The sequence below is a fragment of the Papio anubis genome, chromosome 3 (assembly GCF_008728515.1).
Source record: "Papio anubis isolate 15944 chromosome 3, Panubis1.0, whole genome shotgun sequence".
NCBI lineage: Eukaryota > Metazoa > Chordata > Mammalia > Primates > Cercopithecidae > Papio > Papio anubis.
This window is the reverse complement of record NC_044978.1, coordinates 27971729-27992373: the sequence shown is the minus strand read 5'-3', so window position 1 is coordinate 27992373 and position 20645 is coordinate 27971729. Positions and strand designations below refer to the sequence as shown.

Sequence of the window (20645 nt, the reverse complement as noted above, 5' to 3'; positions counted from 1 at the left end):
TGTTTTCAAACTGTATTGAGAAGCCTATGGAAATGAGACTTACTTGTAGCTGGCAATTGGAACCATCATAACAGAACAAAGGGGATCAGTTTGCATCTATTGAATGATTCTGTAAGATTTTATTTAAGTGATAGCTTCCAATTCTATATTGGAAATTTCTCTCCTACATAATAATCACTAAAATAAATGTTGTTCACACAGTAGCCTTTGCTTAACCTGGTGATATTGACATTATTAATTTACAATCTCTCTTCTGCAGTTTTACTGAATTATTAAACGTTTTCAAAAAAATGTTTCAAATAATAATGTTTAAAATTGTACTCAATCAATAGTCGTGATTTATATATGAGTTCTAGAATCTACATTTCTCAGTTTCTCATGCAAGTACTGTTGTCAGTGTTATATTGTCATGATGAATGAACTTTTTACCTTATTGCTTTGTGTAATATGTTAACATAAAATATATAAATAATAAAAAGTTATACACATATTGATAAAAGCATTTTTTCTTTACTATTTTTAAAACATTGTTGAAGGATACTCAATTTACTTACATTATGAGATTTTAAAATTTCTTTTGTTGCTGTCTAAACTTAACTCCCTCACAATCTCAACATACATAGTATTAAAAAATTCATATTTCTTGAGGGGGTGCATATAAAACAAATTTAAAACACATGATGTCCTAGTCATGGACCAGTTGTATCAACTTCTAAACATGAAATACTGACAATAGCAACAAAGATACACAGAACTTGTGGTTTGTTCTTGATATGAAGGAACAGTGAAGCACAGCTTGTTTATCAGTCTGACAAGGAAAGTACCAGCTGGCTAATTAAGTGAACCTAATTTAAAATAATGATGCAGTTCTCAAGATAATACACTAATGACTGGAGAAGACTGCTGATGATGCTTAAGAATACTCCCAAGATGTCACAATAAGCCCTTTCCGTATCCAAGCAGAACTTGATCGTACTCCATAGACCACAAAATGAGGTCAGTTGTTTACTAGTTAATCTTTTATACTACAAAACATCACCTGTATAACATTCTTACAAAAACTTTGATGGTGTGAAAAGCAATAATTGAAACAATTTGACATTTAAAGCAACACCAAGTTTATAGATTCCATTAAAAAATGTGACCTTTACTTTTTAGCTGCAGATAAAAATGATATTGATGTATTTACTGAAAACAAATATCCCAACGATCTCCTAATGCTAATAATTTATTATAGTTTTAAAAATCTTATATTGTCATGAAAATATTTATCATTTTAATAATAATGTGTAATATTCGGTTTAAATTTTAAAGAATGTTTAGTCCCCAAATACACATTTAATACCAGTCCACACAGTCAAATACACGCAAAAATCAGAAATATAATTTCATGGATGAGGATAGCATGAAATACTAGGTGCTCAGTTTGACTGGACTGAAAAAGAAAACTTCAAAGTTTAAATTTCAATAAGTGTAACATTATCTCCTTTACTGTTGTTTTTTTCAAGAAGGCATTTTGATTTTTGGATTTCACTGCCTTATTTCTATATCCACACTATGTATAATGTATACCATTTTATAATGCTTAGGAAAAATTAACTAAAATTTGATTAAATTAGTATTCTTAGTTGCCTCTGTATAATATGCTCAGATTAGAAAAAATAGGTAAATAAAAGCACATCATACAGTAAAGAAGTAAAACATCATTTGGACACAAAAAAATTCTAACTTTGAATCTGGGCTCATTTGACAAAAATGGTCAAATTGAGAATCAATGCTTTACTTTTTACAAAATTAACTTTGTACTTTGCAGTTCACCATAAATGTAAATGTGTGATGTCTTTATACACTTAGGTTACTAGGATGATTAATTTATAAAACAAAAGTTGATATCTTGTCTGTAAAATCAATCATTTTACATATTGTTTTAAATTAGAAAAAAAACCTCAAGAGAATTTAAAATTCTAAAAGATGAATTATTTTCAAGTATAAAAATGGAGTCATTGGCATATTCATAATTCAACTTTAAGCATGCGCTCTGAGGACTAAAATTCACATACTCCTAAGGTAATGTTAAGACAAATATAAGGATCTGTTATTTCACCCAGCATGTAGGAGAGTTATGGAACTCATTATCTAAAGAGGTGCACAGGCTGAAATTATACATGGCTGCAAAAAAGAAGGCTTAGGTAAATTCAAAAATAGCAAAACTTATATTTTTTAGAAGATAAATGTATGTATTTTGGTGGCATATATATAAAACTTGAGGTAGATATTTATAGTCAACAACATGACGCAAAAAGTAGTTTCCCTCTCAGAAAGAATACTGCATAGATGTACCCAGTATGGAAATTTTCATTCCATATACTCAGGTGATCACTACATTTCTGTAGAATAGTTTGTCCAGAATGGCCCACATAATTGCAGTTGCTCTTTCACTCTCCTTCTTTGTAGCAAGGTATTTAATAGCTCTCATAATTGAAAACCCTTGTTTGCAATTGACAGGTAATAATCCCATCATATACCTCTCCAGAGCTGAGTGAGCGACCTCCACTACATACTGCTGCCTCTGTGTTTTGCTCCAAGGATTAAGTGCCTACATTTTTTTTTCCCCACAATTGGAACATATTTGATATGTTGCTTTTGATTCTGTTCTCCAAATGGAGGGCAGCTATAGAAAGTAAGGCAATAAGGCTGATAAAGGGTGGCATGGGACAAAATGTATCAAGAAAAGGTTAGGATTTGTCTTTGATAGTAGAATATCTGAGAATATACAGTGACTATTAGAAAAACCTGAATTACAGCAGCAGGTCTACAATGGCTTTTTAGATTGCTGTCAGCCAGCATATTCCTCAGGATACTTGGGAATGTACTGCTATTCCCAGAGCATGTGGAGAGAAAAAATGGGAAATCAACTGCTTAGTTAATGAAGATACACATTTTTAGATTAACATGATAAGTGTTTTTTGTTTCACTATTCCTAATTCATTTGGTCAGTCATAAAATCATTTTTTCTTGATTTCTTCTTGTATTTCATGTCATTAACTTATATTTTCTCTTTAATTTGGTCTTTCATACTCTTTTCAAATTTTACCAGCATGATTTTAACTTAATATTTTCTTAGTTGCTTTTATTCTCTGTAAGACTGTGTGTATATCTCTTTTTCATTCAATTCTGATAGTATTAATTGTGACTTTTGTTCTTGTTGTTTGCCAAAATTCCCAGATTTATCTATTTAATTAGTATTTTTTATTCATTTTTAAAAACTTTGATAGATAAATTTAACATGAAATTTACCATCTTAACCATTTTCAAGTGTACTGAAATATGTTCATAATTCTGTGCAATCATCACCCCTATGAATCTCCATAATTATTTTTACCTTGTAAAATGGAAACTTTACAGTCATTAAACACTACTTCCTCAATTCTGCCTCTTCCTAGCCCTGGAAACTACTACTCTACTTTCAGTCTCCATTATTTTCACTACTCTAATTACCTCATATAAATGTAGTCGCACAGTTTTTGTCTTATTATGACTGGCTTATTTCACTTAGCATAATGTCCTCAGATTACACTCATGTTGTAGCGTATTTCAGAATTTCTTTCCCTTGTAAGGCTGTATAATATTCCATTGCATGTATAAAGCATATTTTATGTATCCATCTGTCAACAGACCCTTGAGTTACTTTCACATGATAATTCTATTTTTAATTTTTTAAATAACCACCAAACTGTCTTTCAAAGCAGCTCCACCATTTTATATTCCCAACAATAGTGCACAAGGGTTTCAATCTCTCCAACCCTTTGCCAAAACTTATTTTTTGTTTGGTAGTAGCCATCCTAATCAGTATAAGGTGCCATCTCATTGTAGTTTTGACTCACATTTACATTTCCCTAGGATTACTGATATCGGACATCTTTTTACACGCATATTGGCTATATGTATAACATCTTTGAAAAATGTCTATCGAAGTTTTTTGCGCATTTTTTTTTGAGGCGGAGTCTCGCTCTGTTGCCCATGCTGGAGTGCACTGGCGCGATCTCAGCTCACTGGAAGCTCTGCCTCACGGGTTCATGCCATTCTCCTACCTCAGCTGGGACTACAGGCGCCCACCACCACGACCGGCTAAATTTTTGGGTTTTTTTTAGTAGAGACAGGGTTTCACTGTGTTAGCCAGGATGGCCTTGATCTCCTAACCTCGTGATCCATCCGCTTCGGCTTCCCAAAGTGCTGGGATTACATTTGCCCAGTTTTGAATCCAGTTTTGGTTATTTTTGTGGTTGAGTTTTAGGAATTATCTATATACATTGGATAGTAATCCCTTAACAGATACATGGTTTGCATATATCTTCTACTCTGTGGGTTGCCCTTTTACTTTTCACTCTGTTACTATTATCTGTGAATGAATAATTAAAAAAAATTATTAAGTCTAATTTATGTAATTTTTCTTTGGTTACTTGTGCCTTTGTTGTCACATCTTAGACATCCTTGCCAAATCCAATATCATAAACTTTTTGCTCTCTCTTCTAACAGTTTAAAATTTGCACCTGAAATTTAGGTCTTTTATTAATTTTGAGTTCGTTTTTATTTATGGTGTTATGTAAGTTTCCAACTTCATTCTTTTGCATGTGGACATCAGTTTTCCCAGCATCACTTGTAGACAGACTGCCATTGCCCCACTGAATGGTCTTGGCACCCTTATAAAAAAAAAATTGACTATATATGTTTATTCACAAGTTTTCCATTCCATTCCATTATTCTGTATGCCTGTCTTTATGCTAGTACTACAGTTTATTGTAGCCTTTGCAGTAAGTTTTGACATAAGAAAATGAGAGTACTCCAGCTTTGTTCTTCATTTTCAACATTATGTTTGCTACTTAGGGTCCCTTAAGATTCCATATGAATTTTAGGAAATAATGGGCTTCTCTATTTCTGTCAAAAAACAAAACAAAAAAAAAGCCTTAGCGATTTTGATAAGGCTTCCCAAAGTGCTGGGATTATAGCCATGAGTCACCGTGCCTCACCATGTTTAACTTTTAAAATCTATTGAGACAATTTCTGAAGAAGAAATTGTGATAAGAATTTCTCCGAATCTCTAGACTGCTTTGAGTAGTACTGACATCTTAACAATATTGAGTCTTTCAATTCATGAACATGGGATGTTTTCCCATTTATACATCTCCTTTAATTTCTTTCAGCAATATTTTGTAATTTCCCTTGTATATCTTTCACCTTCTTTATTAATCTCTATGTATTTTATTCTTTATTATGCTATGACAAGTTGAACTGTTTCCATAATTCTATTTGCAATTTGTTTATTATTAGTGTATAGAAATGCAACAGATTCATGTATGTTTCTTTCTATCCTGATACTTTACTGAATTCATTCATTAGTTCTAATAGTGTTTTGCATAATTTTTAGGGTTTTCTACATGTAAGATCATGCCATCTGCAAATAATTTTGCTTATTCTTTTTTAACTGGAAGGCTTTTATTCATCTTTCTAGCCGAACTGTTCTGGCTGGAAGCCCAATACAATGTTAAGTAGAAGAGGCAAAAGTGGACATCCTTGTCTTTTTCCTGAACTTAGAGAAGAAGCTCAGTCTTTCACGTTTGAGTTTTTCCCACATGGGTTTTATATGTTGCAATAGTTTCTTCCCATTCCTAGTTTTTTGAGTATTTTTGTTATGAAAGAGTGTTAAATTTTATCACATGCTTTTTTGCATCAATTGAGATGGTCATGTAATTTTTCTTTTTCATTTTATTAAGGTTGTTTATTACAATGATCTGTTTTTATACGTTGAATCATCCTTGCATTCCAGGAATAAATCCTACTTGGTCACGGGTATGATGTAGTTATGTGCTGCTGAACTTGGTTTGCTAATATTTAGTTGTGTATTTTTACATCAGTGTTCATAAGGCATCTTGGGCTGTAGGTGTATTTTCTTGTAGCAATTTTGTCTGGCTTTAGTATCACGGCAATTCTTGCCTCATAGAATGGGTTAGGCAGAATTTACTTCTCTTCAATTTTTTTAGTAAGATTTGAAAAATATTGGTGTTAGTTCTCTTTGAATGTTTGGTAAAATTCAGCAGTGACATCATCAGGTTTAGTGCTTTTCGTTGAGCTATTTTTGATTACTGATTCAATTTTCTTAGCATTTGTAAGTATATTTATTTTTTCTATTTTATTATAATTTAGTCTTGCTGCATTTTGTGTTTCCATAAACTTATCCATTTTATGTAGGTTATCCAATTTGACAACATACTATTGTTCATGGTACTCTCTTATAACCCTTTGCATTTCTAAAGCATTGGTATAATAGTAATGGCCCTACATTCATTTTTTATTTTATTAATTAAAATCTCTTTTTCTTATCCCATCTAGCTAATAGCTTGTCAATTTTCTTGATTTTTTTTTTTTTTTTTTTTTTTTTTTTTGGAGACGGAGTCTCGCTCCGTCGTCCAGGCTGGGGTGCAGTGGCGCGATCTCAGCTCACTGCAAGCTCCGCCTCCCGGGTTCACGCCATTCTCCTGCCTCAGCCTCCCAAGTAGCTGGGACTTCAGGTGCCCACCACCACGCCCGGCTAATTTTTTGTATTTTTAGTAGAGACGGGGTCCCACCGTGTTAGCCAGGATGGTCTCAATCTCCTCACCTTGTGGTCTGCCTGTCTCGTCTTCCCAAAGTGCTGGGATTACAGGCATGAGCCACCTCGTCGGCTATTTTCTTGATCTTTTTAGAGAACTAACTTTTGATTTCAATAGTTTTCTCTATTCTCTATTTTATCTTTTGTGTAATTTTTATCAGTTCCTTCTTTATGCTAGCTTTGACTTTACTTCTTTTTCTTTTTCTTTCAGTTTTTTGATAGGTCGTTGATTTGAGATACTCCTTGATTTTTTAAAATGTATTTATCATTCTAAATTCCACTCCCTTCGCATCCTTCAGCACTGGTTTTGCTATATCCCATAAATTTTGGTCTGTTGTGCTTTTATTTTCATTTACTTATAAGTATTTTCTAATTTTCCTCGTGACTTTCTTTTTTTTTTTTTATCGATTGTTTAAGGTTGTTTTAATTTCCACAATTTAAAAAGACTTCCAATTTTACTTCTATTATGGATTTCTACTTCCACACCTTTATGCTTAATTTTTATTATATGTAACTTTATTTATTTATTTATTTATTTATTTATTTATTTATTTATTTTTTGAGACACAGTCTCACTCTCGCCAGGCTGCAGTGCAGTAGCACGATCTCGGCTCACTGCAACCTCTGCCTCCCGGGTTCAAGCAATTCTCTCGCCTCAGCCTCCAGAGTAGCTGGGATTACAGGAGTGTACCTCCACGTCTGGCTAATTTTTGTATTTTTGGTAGAGAGGGGGTTTCACCACGTTGGCCAGGATCGTCTCGATCTCCCGATCTAGTGATCCACCTGCCTCAGCCTCCCAAAGTGCTGGGATTATAGCCATGAGCCACCGCGCCTAGCCATGTTTAATCTTTAAAATCTATTGAGACTTAATTTCTGGCCTAGCATATCATTTATCCTAGAAAATGTTCCATGAGCTCTTGAGAGAAAAAAATATATATGCTATTGTCATTGGATAGGGTATTCTGTATTTGTCTGTTAGATCTGTTGGTTTATTGTGATAAGGTCTCTACTCCCTTTATTATCTTCTGTCTGGTATTTCTACCAATTGTTGACAGTGAGGAATTGACGCTTTCAATTATCATTGTAGAACTCTAAATTTCTCAATTCTGTCAGCTTTCGCTTCATATTTTTTGATGGTTTAGTATTATGTATATGCACCTTTATAATTTTTAAATCTGCTTGCTATATTGCTGTATTGAATTTTTTATTAATAAATTATCTCCCTCTTTGTCTCTTGTAATTTATTTTTATTTTTATTTTGGGCCGGGGTCCCACTCTGTCTCCCAGGCTGGAGTGCAGTGGCACAACCAAAGCTCACTGCAGCTTTGCCTTCCAGGCTCAAGTGATGCTCCCACATCACTCAGTTTCCCAAGTATTGGGACTACAAGTGTGTGCCACCACACCCAACATATTAAAAAATATGTATATAGAGAGACACCATCTCACTATGTTGTCCAGGTAGGTCTTGAACACCTGGGGCCACACACTGCCCCTATGCTGGCCTCTCAAAGTGCTGGTATTAGAAGTGCGAGCCACCACACCAGGCCCTTGTGATATTTTAAGTCTATGGAGACATATACTAGTATAGTTACCTCTACCTTTTGGTTACTCAGTGCATGGACTATCTTTTTCAATCCCTTATCTTTCAAACTTTTAGTGTAATTATACCTAAAGTGAGCCGCTTGTAGACAGCATATAGTTTGATCCTGTTTTTAATCCATTCTGTCAATCTCTGTCTTTTGATTAAATAATGTAAGCCATTTATATTTAAAGTACTTAGTGATAAGGTATTTACCTTTGTTATTCTGGTATATGTCTTCTAATATGCCTTACAGATTTCCCCCCTCATTTCCTGCATTATTGTCTTCATTCATGTTTAGTTATTTTTTTGCAATGAAATGTTTAAATTTCTCATTTTCTTTTGTCTATATTCTGCAGCTCTTTTCTTTGTGGTTAGCATGGGGATTACACTTAATAGCCTAAAGTTATAGCAGTTCTATAATAGCTAAACATCAATAACATACAAAACTTTGCTCCTTTAATAGCTCCATTCTGATCTCTTTTAGGTGTTTATGTCACAAATTACAATTTTGTACACCATGTGGCAAAAAAATAAATAATTCTTTTAAATGCATTATTTTCTTAAATTATGTAGAAAACAAAAGGGTTTTTGCAAAACAAAGTTACAATAACTTTTAGACTAATAATATTTATGCATTACTCTCATATCAGGTAAGAAACAAAAAGTGAAGTTACCAAATTTTACTATAATCATTAGATTTTGTGATTGTTCATGTATTTGCTTTTATAAAGATCTTTATTTCTTCATATGACTTCAAGTTACTATCTAGTGTTTTTGTTTTGTTTTGTTTTAAGACGGACGGTGTCTTGCTTTCTCGCTCAGGTTGGAGTGCAGTGGCAGGATCTTGGCTCACTGCAACCTCTGCCTCCCAGGTTCAAGTGATTCTCCTGCCTCAGGCACCTAAGTAGCTGGGACTACAGGCACCTGCCACCACATCCAGCCAATTTTTTTTATTTTTAGTAGAGATGGGGTTTCACCATGTTGGCCAGCATAGTCTCAATTTCCTGACCTCATGATTCACCCACCTCAGCCTCCTGAAGTGCTGGGATTACAGGCGTGAGTCACCGTGCCCGGCCTGTGTACTGTTTTGATTTACTCCTATGTTTTTTTACTTTGCTGGGCTACCTTGAACATTTCTTACAGAATAAGTCTAATAGCAACAAACTCAGCTATTGTGTATCTGGGAATGTCTTAATTTCTACCTCACCTTTGAAGGACAATTTTTGTTTGATATAGGATCCTTGATTGACTTTTTAAAATTTGGTCTTGTAGTACTTTGAATGTATGGATCCACTGCCTTCTTGCCTCCATAGTTTCTAATAATAAATCTGATAATCTTATTGAGGATACACAGTATGCGTAAAGTTGTTTCCCTCTTGATGCTTTCATAATTCTTTCTTTGGCTTTGGCTTTTGAGAGTATAATTCTAATGTGTCTTGATGTCAGTCACTTTTATCTATCATACTTGGACTTTGTTGATCTTCATGTATGTTTATATTCATGTTTTTCATTAAATTTGGAAAGTTTTTAGCCATGATTTCTCCACATATTCTGTTGTCCATTTCTCTTGCTCTTCTCCTTCTGGGACTGCCACAATGCATATGTTGGTACACTTGACTGAGTCTCACAGGTCCCTTAGACTTGGTTCACCCCTCTTCAACTGTTTTTCTTTCTGGTTCCCAGATTCAGTAATTCAATTGCACTATCTTCAAGTTAGTTGATTTTTCTATCTGCTGAAATCTGCTTTGGAATACCTCTAGTATATTTTTCATTTCAATTATTGTAACTTTTCATCTTCCAAATTTTTAAAGATTTTTTATTATTTACTAATATTGTGTCTGGAATTGGTGGGTTCTTGGTCTCACTGACTTCAAGAATGAAGCCGCGGACCCTCATGGTGAGTATTACAATTCTTAAAGATAGTGTGTTTGGAGTTTGTTCCTTCTGATGTTCAGATGTTTCTGGAGTTTCTTCTTTCTGGTGGGTTCATGATCTCCCTGACTTCCAGAGTGAAGCTGCAGACCTTTGCAGTGAGTGTTACAGTTCTTAAAGGCGGCACGTCTGGAGTTTTTCATTCCTCCTGGTGGGTTTGTGGTCTTGCTGACTTCAGGAGTGAAGCTGCAGACCTTCATGGTGAGTGTTACAGCTCATAAATGTAGTACAGACCCAAACACTGAGCAACAGCAAGATTTATTGCAAAGAGCAAAAGAACATAGCTTCCACAGCATGGAAAGGGACCAGAGTGGGTTGCCACTGCTGGCTTGGGTGGCCTGTTTGTATTTGCTTATTTGACCCCACCTACATCCTGATGATTGGTCCATTTTGCAGAGAGCTGATTGGTCCACTTTGCAGAGTGCTGATTGGTCCGTTTTACAGAGTGCTGATTGATCCATTTTGACAGAGTGCTGACTGTTGTTTTTCCAGACCTTTAGCTAGACACAGCGTGCTGATTGGTGCATTTACAATCCTTTAGCTAGACAGAAAAGTTCTCCAAGTCCCCAACCAATCCAGAAGCCCAGCTGGCTTCCCCTCTCAATATTTCCATTTTGTTTTTACATTATTTCCTCAACTTTCTTTTTATCTTTAGTGCTTTGAGCATCTTTAAGATAGTTGTTTTAATGTTTTTATCTAGTAAATCTGCCTCAGGTCTTTTTCAGGAATACATTCTGTTGATTCTGTTTTTGTTTTCTTTTCTTCTTTTTTTTTTTTTTGAGAGGGAGTCTCACACTGTCACCCATGCTGGAGTGCAAGTGCAGTGGCATGATCTCTGCTCACTCCTAGCTCTGCCTCCTCGGTTCACACCATTATGCTGCTTCAGCATCCCGAGTAGATGGGACTACAGGTGCCCACCACCACGTCCAGTTAATTTTTTTTTTTGTATTTTTAATAGAGACGGAGTTTCACCATGTTATCCAGGATTGTCATGATATCCTGACCTGGTGATTCACCTGCCTTGGCCTCCCAAAGTGCTGGGATTCTATTTTATTTAAATGACCATACTTTCCTGTTTCTTTGTATACCTTGTGACCTTTCTTTTGTTTGTTTTTGAAGACTAGACATTCAAATCTAATAACTGTGATAATTCTAGAGATCAGATTCTTCCCCTTCCTCTTGTTTGCCTTTTTTTTTTTTTTTTTTTTTTAAGACAGAGTTTTGCTCTTGTTGCCCAGGCTGGAGTGTAATGGCATGATATTGGCTCACAGCAACCTCTGCCTCCTGGGTTCAAGTGATTCTCCTGTCTCAGCCTCCCAAGTAGCTGGGATTACAGGCATGCACCACCACACCTAGCTAATTTTGTATTTTTAGTAGAGACGGTGTTTCTCCATGTTGGTTAGGTTGGTCTTGAACTCCAGACCTCAGGTGATCCACCCACCTTAGTCTCCCAAATTGCTAGGATTACAGGCATGAGCCACTGTGCCCAGTCACTGCTGTTTTTTTAATTGCAATTTTTGCTTTTGTTTATTACTGTAGGCTGTCTCTGTTCCAAGGTTCAGCCTAATGTAAACTTAAAGTCTTTTAAGGTATTTTTCTGAGCCTTCCTCTGGGCACCAACTGGTCACTTTCTAATTTTTCTCCTATATGCGCTTGTTTTTGAATAAACTAGTACTTAATATCTGGTTCTAAAATGAAGAACTGGAGAAAAATGAAAGAGGAGTATAAACAGGCACTATGCTTTACACGTCCTGGAAGTCACTTTTACCAAAGGAAAAGAAGCTTGCAACAATGGGCAAGGTGTAACAACAATGTTCACCCACCTCTGTCTGTAGCTCTGTAATCAGAAGTGTCAATCAACAATCAAAGAACAGATACCCCAAATTTAAAGGACAGGATCCTTTTGGCTCACCTTGGCTCCTGCATTCTGCATGCAAGCTGCTCCTGTTTTTGTTGTTTTCTACAGTTAATATTTTAATAGATCATATGTTTATCAATTCCCTTACTCATTATCAGATCAAACTTACAACTAATTTTCCTGATTCCTGAAGTAAACAATTTGTTTCCATGTTGTTTCCATTTACATTGGTGATAAAGTCTATGTTTTTGTGTTTCTGACACAATAAACAAATTGTGCCCTAGTTTTATAATTATTTTTTAAATTTCCACTTAGTCTTTTTGTAATATGTAACCTTATTTTGATATTCATTATTTCCACTGAGAAATTTGCTACCATCTCATAGTAATTTATCCACCTTTTTAAGATCTTCCTCTTTGAAGTGACACAACCAAAAGGAAAAAGGAAAATCTTAAAAAGGCAGATAAATTACTGCCTTTTTAAAGTGTAATTTTTTGTTTTCCAATTGAGTTTCCTTGTCCTTCTAAATCTGAGGGTTTACATAAGTGGTTTTATATTGTTTCATGTTATATAAATTATTAATTATTATAGTTTATTATACTTTATGCAATTATTATTAATTTTGACCGAAATATTAACTTTTCCCTTTTCTTTCTATTATCTATTTTAGGAAATATTATTACACATATGTTAATTCTGACTTTATGTCTTAATTCTTCATTTATATTTTCCTTCTCTTTTCCGCAATACACTGCATTATTTGATTGACTGCATTATTTGTAATTCAGGTCTATCTCTGAACTTAGTTAATCATTCTCCTCTTTTATTTAAACTACTGTTTAACATATACATAGCAATTTAAATTTTAATAATTCACTTTGAATTTTTAGAAGATATATTTTGGCTTTTTCAATTTTAAGAATTTATTCGAGAAATACAGGGTTATTATAAAACTTGAAAGTAAAATGTTAACAGACAAAATGATCATCAATGCAGAAATATAGAAAAAGTCTCAATAGTGTAAATATTTCACAGCTCCCTAATTTCATCAGTAGATTAAATGTAATATTAGTTAAAAATTTATCACTACTGATAGTCACATATGCTATTTTTGGAAGTTAAATATAATCATTTGGAAAATGATGCACCTTGGATAGCTTAACATGCATACACACACATAAACTCACATGTAATATTTGGTCTCACATTTCAACTCATATATGTATATATGAAAAGAATTTCATATTTTGCACACAAAAAGTGTACAAAATTGTAGCAAATTGTATTATTCACTATAGTACAAATTTAAATACACTTTAAATGTCTGTTAGCAGTAGAATGGATAAATACAAGTCTGATACTCAAATATAGTAAATTCTAATTATTTATGATAGTTCCTCTATAAATCATCACTAACACCGAATTACTGAATACTGATTTCATAAAGGAAGTGAAGAGTTATGATCTGTTGAGCTTTTGTTCATATTATTGGAATCAACCAATCAATACATCACCTTGCTTTATGTATGTATCTGTCTAAAGACACCTTATTTAATACACATTGTTAACCGATGAAGATGGAACTCACGGCCAACAGCATTACAACTCATGCCTGAACAAAACTTACCATTAGGCGCATCACAACCTTCTTGTACTTGGGAACTCTAGACAGCACTTCAACACTATGTGTGGAGGCGGTTTTAAACAACAAAATTGTCAAAAGCACGGATTTTTTTTTTTAAAGGTATTAAATTGAGCATGGAAAGAATATTCATTTATAGTATGAAAGTTAAAACAAGAAGGCAGAATATCTTCTTGTTCAAATACAGAGGGGCATGTGTATATTTAGCAATAAAAAAGTTTTCACATCTAGGTATGCCCACAAATGACCATAAAATGCCATGGTTATAAATAAATTTAAACAAGTAGGTAACTATAAATACAGAATCCACAACAATGAGAATCAACTGTAATCAGTTTCTTCACAGCAATAAAACAAAGAGTTACACTAGCAACAGCTACGAACAAAATGATCTTGCAATCATAATGTAAAGCACAAATAGCCAGATTCAGATCATGAATATCATATATATCCATTTATGCTCAAAATCAGTCAATATTTATATGTGGTAATAGAAATCTACATAATAATTTCCTTCAAATAGGTAGTATCTAGAATGAGTAATATAAGTAATTATTATTATAATAACATGGTCATAAGGAGAATGCATTTGAACTGTGCCCCAATTTATCAACCTATAAAAATGTGTTAGATACTAAGCTGAAAAATCTCTGCAATCATGATTGTATCATATTATTATCTGCTTTTCATTTTGTGAAGTTTTATAAGTTCCTCTAATATTTCATAGTAATAATAGGCATTTTGAAAAATAATACAGTTTATGTAATTACCATATCACTTGAACATTTTTTATTAATCTTTTCTATTTTAAATGTTTCACCATTATTTGAAGGTGGAATTATATGAATAATAAGTGATGTTAGCTCTTCCCACTTTTGAACATCACTTAGATAATTTATATTCAGTGAGTATAGTTCTCTAGTTTGAAAACTCAATTTAAAAACCAGCCTGATTATTTCTAAAATATATTTCCAATTTTAATCCAGCAAGGAGTTTTGATAATTCCAAATCGAATGCTTGTAATTTGTGTTGGCCTATGTTGTAGCTGAAATAAAAATCCAGCCTAGTCAAAATCCCACAGTCTCAAAAATCAGAAACAAAGAAGTGAAATATACAGCAAAATTTTTTCTCACAATAAATATCAGACCATTAGATTGTATATTCATAATAAATGTGTAACCTTAAGGCCTTAGGGTTTTCTATTAGAGTAACTATTCATCCTTTTACTCATGATTGTACTGCTCATTCTCATATTAGAAAGTGAACCATTAGTCCAGTTATTTACTGTCAATTTGTAAACCTGGAAGTGCCAGCTCTTCATAGCAGAAATATTTTTCATGTTTGTATTTGTGAAATAAGAAACACATAATAAGCAATTGTTAAATAAATACAGAATATATGGATGAAGTGCTACATGGGTGAATGGGTGAATGGATGGATGGATGGATGGATGAATGAATGAATTCATGTGAAGTTGTTAATGACTTTTAGAATGTGTAGACCTACTTTGAACATCTTAACACTTTTTGTAGTGCTAGACAGAAATCAAAATTAGAGGTTTAACTTCAAACCAATATTGACTGAAAACATTCTCTGTAAATGAAGGAATGTTTTGGGTCCAATCTCCCGAGAAATTTTGATAGGAAACAGGCATATGGCACTTCAACATGCCAGGGTCTACTATAAATACTTTACATGCATTATTCATGTAATTCTTAAAATAACTTCACAAGATACATATATTTATTATTCCCATTTAACAGATTGTACATATCTCATAAAGCTAGTTAACTTACTTTTCTCTGAGCTGAGAAGCAAAAGATGAAAATAATTAAGGGACCAGACTGACTGGACATCAACCCTGCACTTCACCTTGGTTGTTCTGCAACTGATTTCAGGTAAAGAGCATGGGCTGCAACAGTTAGTGGCTCAAACTTGAAGTATGAATTCAGAGAATTGTGAAAGCATGACCATGGCAATGTTTATTATAGATTGCTTTCTCTATGTCTAACATACTTACATATTATTTATTTTACTACTACCTAGCAAATTCTACTAGGTTACTGTCATCTAGTGAAGCCTACGATTGTCTTGATCTTTATTAAGAATAAAATAAGGAGGCCTCCATTCCAGTTCTATAATGATAAGCAGGAATGTCTTAATTGGCCTCTGCCTGCTCTGACTGTGCCTTACTTGCTCTAGATAGAATACGCAGCTGGGAGGGAGATTTGTGTGGAGCTAGGCAGGTTAATATTACGAAGTGTTGGTGGATTTAATTTCTGAAGACAAAAAACTTAAATTATCTCCTGAATTCATTAGGCTTAAGGAACAGAATGAGAGAAGAGTTTGCAGAAATTGCGTAAATTTTCTAGTTATCCAAGTAAGGAAACATATTATCAGTGACAATCAAGTTACCTGGAAAAGATTACTGCAATAATATAAATATTTTTTAAAGATTTACTTTTCCACAAGTAGTAATTATTCATACCTGAACAACTTTTTGGGACTGCACATCAACCATAAGGACTCTGTCTAAAGTTGGCTGTGCAACATAAATGAACTTGTCTTTGACATTAACAGCTGATGCCCACACACAACTCTGAACTTCATCTCCCTCAGCTTTGGGACAGACTTCATCCTGTAATTTAGGAAAGATAAAATGAAATTTATATCTTAAATTATAACACATACCTGACAATATCATGGGTAAAATTAATTTTTCATTCTCTACAACTTTCAGCATCAAATGTTAAATATATATATAAAGTTTAATTAATAGAACATATTTCAGTTCATTAAATATGTATGGAAAGCAATGTAAATGAGATTCCTTAAAAGTAATTTTATGTTCTTAATTACTTATTTTTCTAGTAAAATGCAGTTCTTTCATTTTTTTCCTACTTGGTTATAACTCAGCAACTTCAAAAAGTCCAACATCTTTCCCCAAATTTTCCCAGTCTCAAGTTTCTTTAACAGAATAAATGTCACACTTAAAGTATATTCTGAGTTTTTCACAACATTAGTGGCTGTCCTCATAGCAAATTCATAGTTTTGTTAAGTCATATAATCTTCTGGAAAAGATTTCAGGATTCGTTTAATTTCTAGTAAATCAAAGCTTAAATAAATTATAATAAGGTAGTTATTCTCAATGGTTGTTTTATTTTTCAATCAAGGTCAAATTTTATAAAATCTTTCAATATTCCCAAAGCTTCTTATTCTGCTTCCTTACCCTAGAACTGCCTTCTGGTTGAAGATTGAATACTTTGTGTTAGATGACCGTAAATGAGGCCAAAAAAGCCCCTCCCTCTATTTCCTCTTTTCCTTCATATTGTCAAAAAATGATTGTGGAAGAGATACGCAAGCCCTTGTGATTTATCCTGGGAGTCATAGCATAAGTAAAAGTGTTATGAAGTGTTTTCGGGTTTTCTTTTACGCACTGTTCTATTACAGTTAGAAAAACCACAAATAAGAGAGACTGGTTAAAATGTACATGGCGGTATGCCACCCAGGAGCCCGGAGTGTAAATGTAGCTTATCTCTCAATCCCGCCTAGGAGGAGTAGAGAGTGAGGAGATCAAGTCAGGGAGGTCAAGGAATCATCCCTCCATAACAGCAAGAGTGAAACCTATCTCCCTCCATCTCGTCACTTGAACCTGCAGTGCCTGTAGTCCCAGCTGCTCAGGAGGCTGGGCAGGAGGCAGCCTGAACCTGGGGGCATTGAGCTGAGACCCTCACCACTGCACTCAGCCTGGGAGGCAGCATAAAATGAGACTCTATCTCAAAGGTCTTGTGTGCAGTAAGAAGAGTTGTTATATGTGTAATGTAATGATGACAATTATTCCCGTGTGCTTTGTGTGATAATTGTAGCTATTATAATTTCATTTTATTTTGTATACTCCAGTTATTATCTCCAAGCTAACTTACAATAAGATTATTTTTTCTAATCTATATAAAAACATTCGTTTTTCAACAGAGATACCATTCAGTATATGTATTTAATATCTCAGAATAAAAATGCTCTATTCCTCATTATCAAGTATCATTAAAGCATTTATTTCTAAAGGCCTTTTTATTAGCAGTATACCATATTTGACATTGAGTAACCACATTGAACAACTAAAAAATGTAACCTTTCTCAGGCTGCATAATCATTGTAGGTGGTTTTCCTTTTTGCATAAAATTTGGTAATTAATGTAAATATCAAAGCACTTTGCAATGAGACATCCAGTGTGTGGCCTGCGGTTAATGTTCTCCAAATGTCAGATCTAATTCGGGAAGGCTCTGGAGTGTCCATTAATTTTTAAGATCTGGTTCAGTGTTGCATGGTTTAGGAACATAAAACAATAGTGTTCTCCTCTAAACAGCAGAGATTGTTCTAAGCTTCTAAGGCATAAGCGGAAAGACTGAAAATGAAGCACGTATCGTATGGTGTTTCAGGTAGTCCTGGATTTATGAAATTAATTCTGTGTACCACGGCCATTACAGGTGACTATTCGGGAGGTCAACCTGAGTAAAGTCCTTGGCACTCTTAAGGTAACCCAAACCTGGAGGCAGAAGGTTTGGAGGTAACCCAAACCTGGAGGCAGAAGTCTGTCTTCACTACGTGCTTAGAATGCAGTATTATACTTTCATTCACCAATTCCTACTGACACACTGTTTTCTAAGACAACCTTTTCTTCAGAAGTATACTTAATGTCAAGGACAAGAATCTATTTTGCGAGAAACAAACACTAGATAAAAATATGTACTTGAGAGGCATGAAGAAGTGGGAAAAAAGTGGGAACTAAGGTTGGTGAAAGGCTCTGAATACAGGGAAATTGTTCACAAATTCTTCGCTGTTGTGTAAAACCTGCCAAAGTAATGAAAAGTGTGAGCGACCTGACACATAACTGTCAGCCAAACAACTGCTGAACCACGAACAATTTCCACCCCTTTGTTTGCTACAGAACTATTCAACAGTAAAATAAACTGTTCTGCTGGGAATTAGTTTCTATTTGGATGCTGTCCCAATAAGACATCCTTGACCAGACTTACAATCATTTTTACAAAGCCATTAAAAGTTTCCTGACAGTAATCCTGGATTTTCTTTGCTTTGCTTTATGATATTATTTCTAATTATATTATTTCTCACTTTATGATAGCACTCTTTTATTTTCTCATATTAATATTTATTTCTATGGAAGAAAAATAGTAGAGGAATGTTTTTTTAACATGAATTAGAGATTTAATGGGACAAAAAGGAGACACAGAATCCAGAGATGAAAAATAAGATTAAGATAATACATACTGATGAGGAAAGCTGCCAGGGATTATATCAAAGAGTATTATTAAATCACTTTTACAGAAATGTATACTAACATTTAGAGTGAACAGAATTAATAAGGTATAAACTAACGGAGATGAGAGTCCGGGAAAAGACATTTCTAATGTATATTTAGAATTTATTTCTTTTGGATCTTTTCCATATTTAATCACATATTTCCTACACATGTATTATACTTTCCCAAAATGTTAAAGAGTACAAGTTATATCACTACTGATGGTACACATTTTAATTAGCATTTTAAATAATGTTACTAATATCTGATTTGCTAAGCCAAGGTAAATCAAACAGAATCATATATACACTTGTCTTCTACTAGGATGTTGCCATTTTCATTTATTAGACTAATTACCTATTAAAAATACTTTGCCTTAAAATCTTTAAATTCCAATCTTTCCTTCCTTCCTCTTCATATTCTCCTTCTCAGGTCATCCTGCATCATTTCTAAAGACAAATATTTCTCACAAACACATCTATTTTCCTTGCTTCCACCTCAATAAGTTGTTGTCAGGACTACCTCCTCTCATCCTTCTATCTAATCTTAAAAGATATGTCCACTACTCCTTACTTTCAGAAAGACCTGCCCTCAATTTTTCTTATAATTTTAACTATTCAATTATTTAGACATTAACATTGCCCCATAAATTTAAGAAACACTTCATAAAACAGCTTCAATTGAATTAATATTTCCATTTCAATCATCCATCAGACTTTTGAACAACCTTTCTTCCATTTCCCAACCTTTCACTCTAAACTGATCATGCTTCAAACAGGCTTTCATGACATCATCTATTTTAAAAGATACATTTTCAAAGTCACCAGTGGCCTCAGAATTTCCAATTATTATCCTTTATTTCTCATTGGAAAGCATTTATTGAGACCTTACTATGTGAAGAATGTTGTGCAAAGCTATGCTTGAAAATGAAAACATGAATATGAGAGAATGCTTGCTTTCAAGTTGCTTGTAATTTCAGCTGCATTTACCTGTTTCAGACACTTGATTTGTCATAAAATGTTCTTTCATTCTTGCAAGGCAGAGATTCTCAAATAATGGTCCCGCAGGCCAAATTTGGCCCACTGCCTAATTTGGTATGATCCAGAAACTAGGAATGTTTTCTTTATCTTTTAATGGTTGAAAAAAAATAAAAAAAGGAGTACAATTTCATGACAAGTAAATATTATATGAGATTCAAATTTACAGAAATGAAGATGTATTATAACCCAACTATACCTATTCATTTAAATATTATGGCATCTTTCATGTTATAATGACAGACATATGTCCTGAAAAGTCTAAGATATTTACTTACTATCTGGCCATTTGCAGAAGAAAAAAAGTTGCTGATCCCATTTTAGTATACATTCTGACCTTAGTTATCATTTTTGTCATATTATTTAAATTCTTTCTGCCTGTGGCGGCTACTTTATCTTCGGTTCCCTGGATGTGGCTTCAGAAAAGTCAAGGCTCAGACTTTAGTTTTCTGCTCTATTTCCTTTACATTAAATTCCTCTGAAAACTCATCCATTCTGATTGCCTAATTACTATCATGGTCAGGTAACACCCAGACACTAATCTATGGCCTTGTCATTCACCAGACTTTCCTCTGCTGTCTTCTTCTAGGAAAATTGTTGAACAGGTGATTTCAAACAGAGAGATAATGCA

At 33.9% G+C, this 20645-nt stretch overlaps 1 protein-coding gene across 5 annotated transcripts in view; it reads right to left on the bottom strand.

Moving 5' to 3' along the window:
* FSTL5 (follistatin like 5) overlaps nt 1–20645 on the bottom strand; it is a 795441-nt gene that overhangs the window by 73212 nt on the left and 701584 nt on the right. For all 5 annotated transcript variants that reach the window (XM_021938126.2, XM_021938127.2, XM_021938124.2 and 2 more), the window contains one exon: nt 16149–16298. In XM_021938126.2, coding sequence (XP_021793818.2) covers nt 16149–16298 — 150 coding nt within the window. The remainder of the gene's footprint in view (nt 1–16148; nt 16299–20645) is intronic.